Raw genomic sequence first — 14,620 nt, forward strand, 5'->3', positions numbered from 1 at the left:
TTTTTGCCTTTCACTGGATTCCAAATTTTACCTCATCGTCTGACATGATGGTTACTAAGTTATTTGTTGACTGAATATTCAGGTGATTTCCCCCCCTGTTTTCTTCTCTGAGTCTGCTCTTCATGACCCCTCTTTTGTTCTACCTTTTCTACCAAGTGAGATTCAGAATATCACTTGTCTTTAAGCAACGATTTGGTTCATCAACCCCTCTCCTTTTAATTAAGTCTTTTTATCTTTCTTGCTAATTTTTATTTGTTTTTCCCTAGCCTCATTTGGAGGTAGAGACAAAATAACTTTGCTCAGCATGAGTTTATGCAAAACTGTTTTGGTTTTTAGGTTTTTTTTTTTTAAGAGTTAGCCATGAGAGGAGCTTCCCACGTGGGCGAGCCCGCGGGGCTCTGTGGTCTGCAGGGTCCGGGCTTCGCCGCTCCCTGCTCGCCGCAGCCCGCCCTGCCGTGCTGACCTTGGCCTCGGCCGGCCTGCTGGCATGGCGAGCGGTGGGAGCCAGGCTCCCTTCGGGAAGGACGGACACTCCGCTTGCTCCGAGGCGCTGGAAGAGCGGCGGCGGCGGCAGCAGTCCCGGGGCCGGCAGGAAGAGCAAGCAGGGGTGCCAGCCCGGCCTTGGTGCCGGCCCCCGAGAAGCGGCGGGCCGGGGCCAGCTTCGGCGACCAGCACTTTGCCGAGACCAGCTATTGCTTGGAGGGCGGGCGGCGCAAGGTGCGGCCTTACTACTTGGACTTCCAGACGTACTGCAAGGGCCGCTGGCTGGGCCGCAGCCTGCTCCACGTCTACAGCACCCAGTTCGGTGCCCAGCCCCTCGCCAATTACGAGGCGGCCGCCAGGACCGGCCGCCTGCGCCTCCACGAGCGGCCACCTCGGCGTTATCCTTCAGGACAACGATTTCCTCCGGAACACCGTCCACCGGGCATGAGCCCCCTGTGACATCAGAGCCCATCCACCTGCTAGCTGAGAATGATGAAGTTGTGGTGGTAGACAAGCCCTCCTCCTCCTCCATGCCCGTTCATCCTTGTGGTCGCTTCCGCCATAATACTGGCATCTTTGTCGTGGGCAAGGAGCACCAGCTTAAGGGGCTACATCCACTACATAGGCTAGATCGACTCACCTCAGGGGTGCTCGTGTTTGCCAAGACAGCTGCTGTCTCTGAGCGGATTCATGAACAAGCCAGAGATCGGCAGCTGGAGAAAGAATATGTGTGCCGTGTGGAAGGAGAGTTCCCTGCTGAAGAAGTCACCTGCAAGGAGCCCATCTTGGTGGTATCCTACAAGGTGGGGCTCGGCCGTGTAGACCCACGGGGCAAATCCTGTGAAACTGTGTTCCAGAGACTAAGTTACAATGGTCACTCTAGTGTGGTCCGCTGTCGGGCGTACCCATCAGATCCGGGTACACATGCAGTTCCTGGGCTATCCTATAATCAATGACCCTATCTATAACACAGAAGCTTGGGGTCCTGCCCGGGGCCGAGGTGGCCATGTCCCTAAGACAGATGATGAGTTACTACGGGACCTGTTGGAGGAACACCGGGCCAAACAAAGCCTGAATGTTCTGGATCTCTTTGAAGGGGATCTTCCCCCAGATCTTAAATCCTTCTCGGACCCAGTTTTCAAGCAGGACTTGAAAGAGCCAGCTGTACCCACCAAAGACCCAGAGGAGCCTAACCAAGCAGTATCCTTCGATTTAGACACAAGAGAACTGGCCCCTGAGAAGGCAGCTGGCTCAGGGCTTAAAGACAAAGAGATGGACCCTCTCTGTGAGGAGTGCCGTTTGGTGAGACAAGACCCCTTGCCTCAGGAGCTGGTGATGTATCTTCGTGCCCTGTGCTATAAAGGACCAGGTTTTGAGTACTCTTCACCCATGCCTGCCTGGGCACAGGATGACTGGAAGGAAGACTGAGGGAGATGGTTCCTGGATTGCCTTCTACATTAGAGACAGGTGTCTCCCAGCTTCTATGGCTAGACCTCTCTTAATGAGGGAAAGTGGACGTTCACTGTTGGCACTCAGGAATGGAAAGGAGGAGTTTTGGGCTTTGAAGTTTGTTCTTTTTTCTAGAGCAAAGGGGAAATTATATACCTCATTTGCCATCCTACCTCCAGCCAAAGTTTTGGCATCTCTTCATTCTGAAAATGTTCCTTGGGCGGCTAGATGCCACAGTGGATAGAGCACCGGCCCTGAGTTCAAATTCAGCCTCAGACACTTAATAATTACTTAGCTATGTGGCCTTGGGCAAGCCAATTAACCTCCCCAATATCTTTCTTTTGGGGGTTGTTCTCTGAGCTTTCTGGTGCTTCTGCTTGGTTCCAAACTGTGACTGTAACTTGTTCCCTTCAAACTTCTTTGCTGTGCAAGTAGAGGTTTTATTCCTGCTGCAGAAAGTTTTTGTCTCTTCCACTGTGATTTGGTTCCTGTTTTCTCTAGGTCAGGGACAAGGAAGGTCAGCTTGTGGGCCATATCAGGCTGTCTGTCTGACACTGCCATGGCATCTGCAGGCAGGACTTGAAATTCAATACATCTAGGAGCTTTTTAGGGGGTGAATTAATTAAATCTTTGGCCAAATATAGCAGGGGAATGATGTTTCAAATATCAAATGACCCTTGGCAGAAAAATGTTTACCTATCCTTACCCTAGGTATATGCCATCTAATTGCTATTTCAGTCAAGTAGGTGATATTTTTAATAAGCAATTTGGTTTTCATATTGTGATCCCTTCCCAGTTTTATGTCTTTCTGTTCCCCCAACACCAACCACAAAACTTAAGTATAACTGCAAGTGACAGATAGTGTGTAATGGTGCCCAGGCCCCACATTCTCCACCAAGAAGAGATATCCCAACTACAGGCATCAGAAATCCACATCAGTCATTGTATTGGATCTAAATTTTGTTATTATTTACAGTGATGTAACTATTACACTTGTGGTTCTTCTGATTCTTCTTTCTTTACATGTTATCAGTTCATACAGCAATTCCCATGAGCTCTGAATTCATCATTATTTATGGTATAATAATATTCCACATATATAACAATTCATCTTTTCCATAATCAAAAAAAGAGTTACCAATGAACTTAATTACCAATTCATTTTCTGAATCCTAGTTCTTTTTCTGATAACTACCATTTCAATATATATTATTCTCAGTGATCAATAAAGTAGAAATTTTTTCCAAATTATTAATTCTTATTAAAGTTATCTAGAAAGAATGCTTAGCCCAACAACTAAAGTCCATCTGTGACTAGATTCTTATTACTTTACAAAGTCTCTATTCAGTTGACCTCATAGCAGCTTGCCTCAAATTCTCCAGCACAAATTCTAAAAATTACATCCAAAGAAGGTGCTTTTTCCCATATATTTCTGCTTCATCCCTCTACTTAACAAATCCCTTCCTATTGTCCAGAATTACATCCATAATTGTAAGTATTCTTTGTGTCTTAAAAAAAAGTCAGTTTACTTTTGGCAAAGCAGTCTGGACCATTGAAGTCCTTCATCATTACCATGTCGTGCCTCCTTGCCTAAAGTCAATAGTTAAACAAAGAAACTACAACAAAACTATATATTAAAAAATTTAAACACAAGAAGATACTAATCCCACCCCTTATCCTGTTGATCTGCTACCAATGAAAAAGTAGAACCTCTTCTAGCATTGAGGTTGATAACACAACTTGAATCTATTTGTAAGTTCCACTTGGATTCTAAGGCAGGTTATTATCCATGCTTCTGCTGTTGATAAATCTGTGATTGATTTAGAAGTAAAACTCTGAAAGCAGTGAATCAAGAGAAAACAGTGAGTTTTTTTAGATGCCTCATTTCACACAAGCAGTCAACTTAATTCACCATTAATCAGTGAACCAAAGAATTCTCCTGGTTAGCTGGAACCACACTGGAATGAATCTAAACTGAACATGTGTCAAGGTAGAAACTAGCTTAAAAAGGAAAAACCTAATTTTCCTTATAAAAGTTCCAAACATAGGTATAGTATCACATTGGAACAAATTGGAACATCTCATTTAAAGAGTCTTCTTCTTGAAAATAGTCCTTTTATCTTGGGTTTAATTCAGTACTGTAACAGTCCCAATAAATTGATTCCTACAGCCAGTGAAGTAACAACCATCCCAGTACAAGTAAATAATCCCAAGAAAATCACCAGGAAAGAAAAGTACATCAATTTTCCTTTTTAGAAGTGTTGAATATTCCTGTAATGAGCCTGTTGTAATGTCACAAAATGTTTTGTTATTCCAGTGACAAGCATATTTTTCCTAATTTCAGTAGAGAGATACATTTTTAAATGTTCTTTAGCATTTTAAAGTCAGAAAACCATGTATATATCTATATAAAACTTAAAATTAGCAAGAATGCAAAATGATATCAATCTTTAGGATTCTAGTATATTTCCTTAAAATATAAGCTGTCTTTAGTACAGATAACTTTAGTTTGCTTGTTTTCTCTGGTGTAGAATAAATATCAAAAACTTAAGAATCCACAGATTTTAATTATTAGTTTCAATTATATTTTTTTAATTAGTAATTTTCTAAACCAGAAATTGTCTTGTCGCCCTTGAAGAATTCAAGCCTCTGGACCAGAGGAACTATATATTCATACTGAAAGATATGGCAGGTAACCTTAGAGAGGAAGTCAGTAGAGGCAGGGAGAGTCAGAATATCCTTCTAAGGAAAGGGGTCTGCTTTTCTCTTCAATCCTACATTTCCTTAATGAGATTTTTTTGCCACCCTTAGTACAAAAGTCATTGTGGGCAATTTGTTGTAGCCTATTAAGACCAACATAAGAAAATTTTAAGTATATTTCATATTTCAGAATATGGATACTGACCTCTAAATTTCATAGAATAAAAAACCTCAATAATGAGAATCTAAAGCATCAAAGGAAATAGTCAGATATGCAAGTGTTTCCCTATCATCCCTGCTACTGTGGAAGCTTTTAACTGGTGAATTGTTTGGGATTTAGGGTTTTCAGTTCTACTGGGCTGTCAATGATCTACAGAAACTCATACCAATATGATGAGTCCCTGGATTCAGGGGGATGCTAGGTTTTCTACAAAGAGGCAAACCAGCCCAGGCCAGAAACAAAGCTGGTCCAAGCCCTCTTGCTAATCAATCATGGAAATAGACCTGTTAATTAGCTGCTGCATTTCCAGCCTGAGTAAAATAGAGAGAACCAGACTCAAAAAAAAAAAATAAAGATAAAAAATGAACAAAGGGAAATTAATAAAACAACTCTAATAACCAAATGCTTATTTTTTTATTTTAGTTTCTCTGACTGTTCTGTTAAATATAGTATCATTCCCAAAAATGTTGAAAAGGATTCGTTTTTTAACTTGTTCCAAATTGACTCATTTTTGTCCTTTAGCACTGCTGTTTTCTGTTGGTCTCAGTATTTATCTACATTTAAAGCAAACTTCCTTTCATTATTCTACCTAATTCTATTACCAATCATTGCATCATTGTCAAATCTTAATTTACTCTAAGAGAAGGAATGCAATGTTTCCAAGATAAGTTCAGGACCTCCTAGGTACTTAACTTTTTCTGCCTTCCTTTTGAGAAAGTGAATCTGCTCAGATAGAATCTCAGTTAGGTAACAATTCCCCTTTTATTCCCTAGGACAATCTGATTCTTCCCTTTCCTAAACCTCTCTTCTCTGGTCAGCTACTAAGTTTTGTCAACAACACTTTTGCAACATCTCTTACCTCTATACTCTCCATCTCTGTTCCCACAGACCTTACTGACCACCCATTACTGCAACTGTGTCCTAAAACTTCTTCTAACTTTTAATCTTTCTCCCTCAAATCCATCATTTAAACTACTGCCAAAATCTTTATGCAAAAATTAGATCGTGTGTTTCCTTTAATTAGCATTTTTGATTTTTACAAAAAGCACAAATTTCTGACTGACATAAAGGACACTCCATAATTTGGCATTACTCTACTTTTCTTGGATCATCTCTTGTTACTCTTCTTCCTATTCAAAAATCTACATTCTCAACTGTGTTTTTATTCAAGTTCTACATAATGGTATAATGGCAGAAAATTCTTCATGTCCTTCATTGTCTGCAAAATCTCATTCATCATTTAAAGTCCAACTCAATGATCATCTCCTGCATGAAGTTTTGTTTCCTTCTATTACTCTTTCTATGTCCTCCTCAAAACTCACAGAAATTTTTTGCAATTCTAATATATTTCTGCATTCTACATATCTTTGTTTGTGGCTTATCCTCATACTGGATTGTAAGCTCCATGAGAAGAGGACTTTTATTTCCCTGATACTCGGCACAGTGTTCTTTCTATGCTAAGCATATAGTAAATATATGGAAAAAATGACAGCAATGAATGATTGGGAAGAAAGTTGACTTCAGAAAGAAGAAACAATTACAGGAAATTAAATTCCAAGTTTAGTAAATCATCTCTAACCACATCTCTATTCATCCAATCCACATCAGAGTAATGTGCTAAATATTTTACTGTTTTTCACAGTTATAATGTATTTTCTGATATGACAACATTGATAACATTATTTATTAACAGTGGTTCAATGTTGCCCAGTGTATCATAATCTGCCTTTATTTTTCTAGTTGAACAAGTCACAGACTTTCTATAAAACCTATCTTACATCATTCACTTTGATAGTATTCTTTGCTGTAGAGTTAAGTGCCATTATTTACCCTTCTCAGCTGAAGAAATTGAGTAGTTTGTCCAGTGGAATATATTGTATTGATAAAACTGATGCTTTTTTCAGGTGGGATTTCAGTATAGTTGAACTCTAACTACTTGCAGACCTACCTTGTGGCATAGCATCTTTGGAAGATAATAAATAAAATAACCTACAGTTGATTAAATAGCCTGACAGATTTTGGGTTTTTTGCTTTTTGCTTTTCTTGTATAATACTTTATTTGCAATTATCAAAATTGAAACTCTTGCTCTTCATCCTTTCCAAAAACTACATTCTCATCTGTGTTTTTATTCTGGCTCTTCATAATGTTGCATAATTCTACATGTCCTTTTTTTTCCTGCTGAAATTTCACTGATCATTTAAAGCTAACTCAATTTTCACTTCTATTATGTAGCTAAAGGAGACTTTTGATAAGATTTTGAGGCATCGTAGTCATTTTCTATAACATATATGTTTTAAAATATCTGAATACTTAGAAATCCCTCTAATTTGTATGCTATGAGCTCACTATCTCAGAGTCAGTCTAGTTACATCTTTCCCTTAGAATTCTAGGAGTGACCCTAAAGTCAACATTGGGAAGTCATCATTCTCTGCATCTAATATCTTGAACTCCTTCATGGTGTCTTGACCCAGTTGTGTTTGCCACCAAGTGAATAGGAATTCCATTGTACTTGTTAACATCAATTACCTTTGGCAAAGGGATATTTGTTTCAAAGCTAGATCAGGAATAAAAGTACAAATATTTTCCCTGACATTTCATGGGCATATTCTTCCCTATATGTCCTAGATCTCTGTGGAGATTGGTGTCAGGCTTAATTCAACCTCAACATAGTTATGGCTATGATGAATCCCTGAAAATTACAATTTACTCCTTCCATCATTGGTACCTGACATGGACTCAAGTCCTGGTCTCCTTCCAAACTACCATATGGTATGCCCTACTGACCTTTCAAAACTCACAGTCAGAGACTTCAATATTATTCATTTAAAAGAATAAAATCTAACACAGGCAAGATAGAGGGTGACTACATGTCAGCTTTAGTAGGACAAAGGCATGCGATATCTTTTCTAATAGTATTGCTTATCACTCATTATAAGTCAGAAAGAAGCCACATGAAAAGAAGTGCAACCAAAAGAAAAAAAGGGAGGGGGAGAGGGCAGATAAAGTGAAGAAGACTTAAGCTATTCAACTAAACTTCTTTGTCAGTTGCTTAGAATATCAGAACCAGTTAAAAAATAGTTATGAATACTCCAAAGTCTCTCCAAAGCACTCTTATTATGCATCATCATGACTTTTCCAGAATGCATACTCAATAACAACTAAGCTCAGTGGCCAGTCCCCCCCATTATATCTGATAGGTATTCACAGGTGGACAACCAAATAATACAATTGCCTCTAATGAGCCAAAGTATCATAGCTTCCTAAAAACATAGATCAATTCTAGAAACTTGATTCCTTGTTCAACCAGATTCCAAAGAAGCCTCAGGAGGTTGACCAAATCAGAATTTAAATCCTTTCTTAAGTTTTCCTTCAAGTCTAAGGTGGTACCAACACAACCTCTGTCTTTCCTCTGGTCTAAATATGGATGACCAGTTAGATGCTTCTTGACATTTTCATCTTCTGAATCATAAGCTCATTGTACTAAATGAGTCTCCTCCATATCCTAATTAAAAATGTTAGTGGATACAATAAAAAATAAAGGGTAAAGGGAGACTCACTGCCCAGCTCAGACTATAGTATAACCAATTAGTTGTTTAATTGCCTACATCTAAACCCAGCATATGAATTAGATATAATTTGTCTTCATAGACCCTAGATGCCTAAGGATCTTAATGAAAACACTTTCAGTATTACCATAGACACAAAACAGACTTTATTTTTAAGTTGATTTTGCTTTTCAAGTCCTTTTAAATTAGAATTAAATGTATGACTTTCCAAACAATTTAATGTAACATAACACTATCAAGTTTGGGGGAGATTCAAAACAAAACAATCTTCATGGGGAACAAGAGCATTACAAAGTAATTTTTATTTCCTTCCAGGAGTGTTTTCAAATTGAATGAGAAATCCTTTCTAGTTTTAGTCATTTCTCATTTAATGAAGATTATTGTTTCAACAATTCCACAAAAGTTTATTATGCACTTAAAATGTGCAGGGCACTGTGCTAGGAGGAAATTCTAAAAATGACAGAAACGGGCGGCTAGGTGGCGTAGTGGATAAAGCACAGGCCCTGGAGTCAGGAGTACCTGGGTTCAAATCTGGTCTCAGACAGTTAATAATTCCCTAGCTGTGTGGCCTTGGGAAAGCCACTTAACCCCATTTGCCTTGCAAAAACCTAAAAAAAAAAATATGACAGAAACAGTACCTGGCCTCAAGAAATGTACATTCTATGGGGGGATATAATATGTAAACAAATAAATACAAAGCAAGATGGGGTGACTATTAATGAAGAATAATCAGGGGGGCAGCTAGGTGGAGAGTGGATAAAGCACCATCCCTGGAGTCAGGAGTACCTGGGTTCAAATCTAGTCTTAGACACTGAGTAATTACCTAGCTGTGTGGCCTTGGGCAAGCCACTTAACACCATTTTCCTTGCAAAAAACTTAAAAAAAAAAAGAATAATCAGGAAAGACTTCCTGTAGAAGGTGGTACCTGAACCAAGTCTTAGAGACCACCTGGGGCTGTGGCAAGAATGTTGACTCTGAAGTCAGATTACCTGGGTTCAAGTCCTACCTCTCATGTTTATTGAAAGATAAGAGTGATAGAGTCTTGTACTTATGCTTAGAATCAGGAAGCCTTAATTATTAGCTCTCTGACTCTGGGCCAGTCACTTAGCCTCTCATTTTACTCATCAGCAAAATGAAACATTTGGAGTCAATGGTCCATAAGTTAGTTCCCTTTCAAAGATTCCATGATGGAAGCTAAACATTTCTAAGAGGTAACAGTGAAAAGAGATTATACACCATAAAGGAAATCCCAAGGCAGAAGGTGGGAGAAAAGTGTTGAGTTCATGAAACAGCAAGTAGGTTTCACTTTAAAGTGCAAATAAAAGTAAAATCTCTGAGCATGATACTTATGGAATCATGTCCCTATCAGTGGAATCAATAATTATAAAAATCCTTTTATTCATAAGATTGATTTCATTCTCATAGGCTCTATTTTCTTATTCCTAGGAGGTTTGACATATCTGTGGAAAAATGGCGGCGTTTTCATTATGATTTGAAGATATTTAACCAATGGTTAACAGAAGCAGAACAGTTTCTAGATAAAACAAAGCATCCTGATAACTTGGATCATGCTAAATACAGATGGTACCTTCAGGTAAGTTTTTGACAATCTATTTTCCATATTTTTAAATGCATTTAGATTATTTAAAACCTGATCTTTTAAACTTATTCAAGTTCAGACTGAATATTCTGATGTTTTTGACATATTTCAAACTATATCCAGTATAATTCAACTGTTATAATGCTAGTAGAGGAATAAGGTTTAAGGTCAGTTTCTTGGTTTTCCATGTTATGGAGAGAAATCTATAATGCATATGGCTATGTGCTGGAAAATTTTTGGCAGTATAAATAATTTGTGGCAGAATGAAATTTTATAATAGGGGTCTTAGGGTTAGAATCTAACTTCTGAATGAAGCTCTTACAAATTCATAGCAATTATATTTTATACAGAAAATTGGTTATAATTGTAGCCTAATCTTCAAAGAAAAGTTTTCATGTTTCAATATATCCTATCTGATTTTCTGAAAAAATTCACATAACTAAAACAGGGTAGTGTCGACTGATTATATTTACTTCATGGATTCTTTTGGAGGAGAATAGAAAATAACTATTTTAGCCAGCGTAGTACATTTTTGTCTTTTTGAGTCTTTCAAATATGTTGATAAAGATAATTTGGATTAAGTAGCTTCACAATTAAGACTATGAACTATTTGACTCAAGCATAAAGAAAATTATGTTTATTGAATAATGTGTTAAATATACTTTAAGCTCATGTTATTCAGGTTAAAGTTATCAAAAAATAAGAATTGTGGATGGTTGATGAATCACAAAAAATGCAGATTAAAAACAAATTAGGAAAGTTTGTAATCTCTTCAAGGATGAACTCCATCAATGTGTATGTGTGTGTGTGTATGTGTATTTATGTAATTTAATCAGTGAAATCTATTCCTTGGAATAATATGTAGCAAGTGAAACTACAATGAGTATTTCAGTAAAATTTTTAAATGTATTTGTTGTAATGAATGTTATAGCATCTATTGGATAGTATTGATATACCAACTGGAAATTTGCAGTGCTTTATGTACATCAACACATTTGAATTTCACAATGAGATTCAGATAGGTGTTACTATTATCTCTCCACTTTACAAATAAGCAAACACAGACCCAGAGAGGTTAAGTGATTTGCTCAGGCACAAAGTTTGTAAGTTATCTAAGATAGGATTTGGACCCATCTTTCTCACTCCAAGCTGTGTGCTCTATTCATAGTAATATCAGATTGCCCCAATACTTATTTGAACAATAAATGTATATGCAGATTATTTCTTGGTACTTTACACAGGAATTGAAGGATATCTTGAATTAACTCTGTAATCTCCCAAGGGATAAAAACTCAATGTTTGGAAGTCACTAGATTAAAAGAAATATTAAATAGCTGTTATTGAAGAGAAATTAATTCAGTGATAGTAATAAAGTTAAAGGTTAAACCTTCTCCCTAATTTATAGCAAATTCAAAGTAGTAAATGTACTTAATGCTCTTAGTATAATTTTGTTTGTCAAGAATTAAACAAGTAAAATTTAATAACCATCAATTATGGACAAAAAGTGAAAAGAGGTATTCATTGATGGGGCAGTTTGGGAGTAAAATGTGGGTAGTGTTGGGCCTGGAGTCAAGAAAGCGTGAGTTCAAATTTGGCTTCAGACAATTACTAGCTGTGTGACCAGGTTAAGTCATTTAACTTCTATTTGCCTCAGTTTCATCATCTATCTTGAAGGATTGTTGTGAGTACCAAAGAGATAATAATTGTTAAAGTACCTAGTACAGTACCTGATATATAGTAGATAATTTATAAATGTTAGTGACAGTGATGGTAAATGACAAGAAAAAATATTCTAAATGAAAGAATGAGAATTTCTTTGAGCCAAGTATTTTGCTAATTTGAGTGTTGGGGAAAGCTATAAATAAAAATAGCTGATAGCTCTTGATGTCAAAGAGCTTCTGTTCCAATGGGGAAAGACCACACACAAAGGGGAATGCTGGTCAACACTAAGTGCTTCAGTCTGGAAAATTAAAGGGATGATGAATGGTTCCCATCCAGCAAGAATGGTGGAGTTTGATCATGGTTTTTAGAGAGTCTATAGGAAGTCATAAAGTGTAGTATATTTTTTTTTTCTAAAGTAAAGGTCAAGGAGATGTAGTTAGTAATCAGGAAGGTAGACATAGAACAGAAGCTTCTCCAAAACAAGAAGTCTGTGGGGGAAGCTATGGAAAAGATAATGGGATATTAAGAACATCATAGCCTAGTATTGTAAAGCAAGAAATAATTAATATAAGGAATTAAGAGAAACATGGGAATATTTGTATTGATGAAAATAAGCAGAACCAAAAAGAACAATTGAAATAACTATAACAATGCAAATTATCCCTCCCAAACCCCCTAAAACATTAAAAACTGAACCTGGTATTTCAGCTACTGGGCTGGCTGAAGCTGATGCATCACTTGAGTGAAGAATTCTGAATTGTAGTAGCTAAGATGATTCAATGTCTCCCTAAGGGCTAAAGCCCTTATTCACCAGACTGGTTAAGTAGGGGTAAATGTACCTCTATTGGAAAAGGAGATCAAAGCTTCCTTGCAGATTAGCTGGACTGACTGGGATCTGCTAAACTTCAAAATTAACTCACCCAGCAGCCAAAGGGAGTTCTAACCTCAAACAATCAAATTATATATAAATAGATGAACAGATAAAATCATAAAAAGGAAACCAATTAAATTTTAGAAAGTTATAGTTTTAGAGAAGATAATAAAACATAACTACCTTCTCATAGCAGAGAGGTGATGGACTCATATTATAAATCCAGAATGTTGTTTATAATGTCAGGTGTAGTGCAAAAAACATGTTTATTTTTCCTAGTCCCAAAGAAGGGCTCATTCTGAAGTCAGGGGCAAGTGTTTCCTTTCCCTGCCCTGACAAGAAAACTGAGCCAGAAAGAAATAAGTTGACATCACTAAAATGTATATTTAAAAGAAAAAAATGAAGACATCCATTATCTCCTGTAATCAAGAAACACTGGCCAGTCTTCTGAATAGCACAACTGGAGTAGCCCATCAGTATGAAAATTATCCTCAGGTCCATAGAATCAAACCATTGTTTTATCACTTTATATATCAATAAAAATTCAACCAAAGCCTAAACCTTCTCCAACTGATATAAACAAAAATATTCTGTTTCTGTTGTATTTTGTTTTTATTTTTAAACTGTCAGTTTTAAATGGTCAAAAAGCAGTTCAGTTTAGTTACTTATTCAGGGCTGTCCCCTGCCTGTGGGTTTACTAAACATAGTAAATGAAACTGGGCTACCTCAGAGCTCTCACTAAAATGGCAATCAAAATATAGTCTATTGTTTCAATAAAAATTTTTAAAAATTGAAATTGGACAGACCTGACATATTATTAGAAAGTCAGGTATAACCATGGATAAAGCACTGAACCCCAAGTGTCATAAAGATCTGCATTCAAATATGTCTTCTGACATTAACTAGCTGTGTGACCCTAGACAAGTGAGTTAATCTGTGCCTCAGTTTCCCCATCTGTGAAATGAGGATAATAATAGCATCATGGGTATTATGATGATCAAATGAGAATATTGTAAAGTACTTTTCAAACTTCAGTTATATTAATATTGCTATTACTATTGTTATTATATGAGAATGAGCTATCATTATATGAGGAAAGACTGAGGGAGCTTTTATAATTAGCTCAGAGTCACATTTCTAAGTATCTCAGGTAAGACTCAAGTCACAAACTGTATCTACTATGGAACTAGGTGGCATAGTAGATACATTACTAATTTAAAAATTTTTTTTAACTTAACCATCTGATCTAGGGAAATAGTTTATCATCAGTATCATCTTTAGACACATGATAGTTTATGTTGTGTCTTGACTACCTGGAATATTTTTCAGTGTTATTCCCTTATTCTTTGATACTACCCAATCCTCTGGCCCCATCAAAACTTTTCTATTTGGTGTCCCTAGGCTTTTCTAAATGGCAACTAATAAATCTGAGCTAAATCATGCATATGCTAATGATGCTGATGGATTACTGTTATCCCTACAGGTAACCTTTTGAATTTTAATAGGAGCCTTTGGCCTAAAAACAAAAGAAAAGCTTTTGATATCCTGGGAGTTTTAAAATGGAAAATATCTAATAATTGCAGTAGAGGAAGGTTTTAGGATATATAGAGTTTTTCTTATTTGTCCTGGGTCCAAGTAACTCCCTTTTTGTTCCCCAAGACCTATCTCTAACAGGAGATCTCAAAATAGCTCAGACAGCAGCTGGAAAGCCAAGCTTCATTACTGATCACCTACCTATGCTAATTGTCCCTGTTAATAAAATATCACAGGCTGACTTCTAGTTTTAGGAACACAGACAAGTAAAGTTTCCCACAGAAACTTTGTCTTCTCAAGGACACAGAAAAATAACACTTAGCACTTTTCTAACAGCTTAAGGTTTGCAAAACACATTATCTCATTTGATTTATACAACAATCCTGGGACTACAGGACTGTCATTATCCCAATTTTACTATAAAGGAAACAAGCTAAGCTCTGTTAAGAAAGTTTGGAAGTCTGTTAGGAAGTTGGAGGCAGGATTTGAAATTGGGTTTTCTTAACTCCAAATCAAATACATTGATCACAGTGCC

The 14,620-nt window shown here is 37.1% G+C and overlaps 1 protein-coding gene and 1 pseudogene across 7 annotated transcripts in view; both read left to right on the top strand.

Moving 5' to 3' along the window:
• Positions 1-14,620, top strand: part of DMD (dystrophin) — a 2,282,785-nt gene that overhangs the window by 1,128,922 nt on the left and 1,139,243 nt on the right. For all 7 annotated transcript variants that reach the window (XM_074220296.1, XM_074220284.1, XM_074220285.1 and 4 more), the window contains one exon: positions 9,866-10,013. In XM_074220296.1, coding sequence (XP_074076397.1) covers positions 9,866-10,013 — 148 coding nt within the window. The remainder of the gene's footprint in view (positions 1-9,865; positions 10,014-14,620) is intronic.
• LOC141507439 (pseudouridylate synthase RPUSD2 pseudogene) lies at positions 488-4,319 on the top strand (annotated as a pseudogene).

The sequence above is a fragment of the Macrotis lagotis genome, chromosome 1 (genome assembly GCF_037893015.1).
Source record: "Macrotis lagotis isolate mMagLag1 chromosome 1, bilby.v1.9.chrom.fasta, whole genome shotgun sequence".
Classification (NCBI taxonomy): Eukaryota; Metazoa; Chordata; class Mammalia; order Peramelemorphia; family Peramelidae; genus Macrotis; species Macrotis lagotis.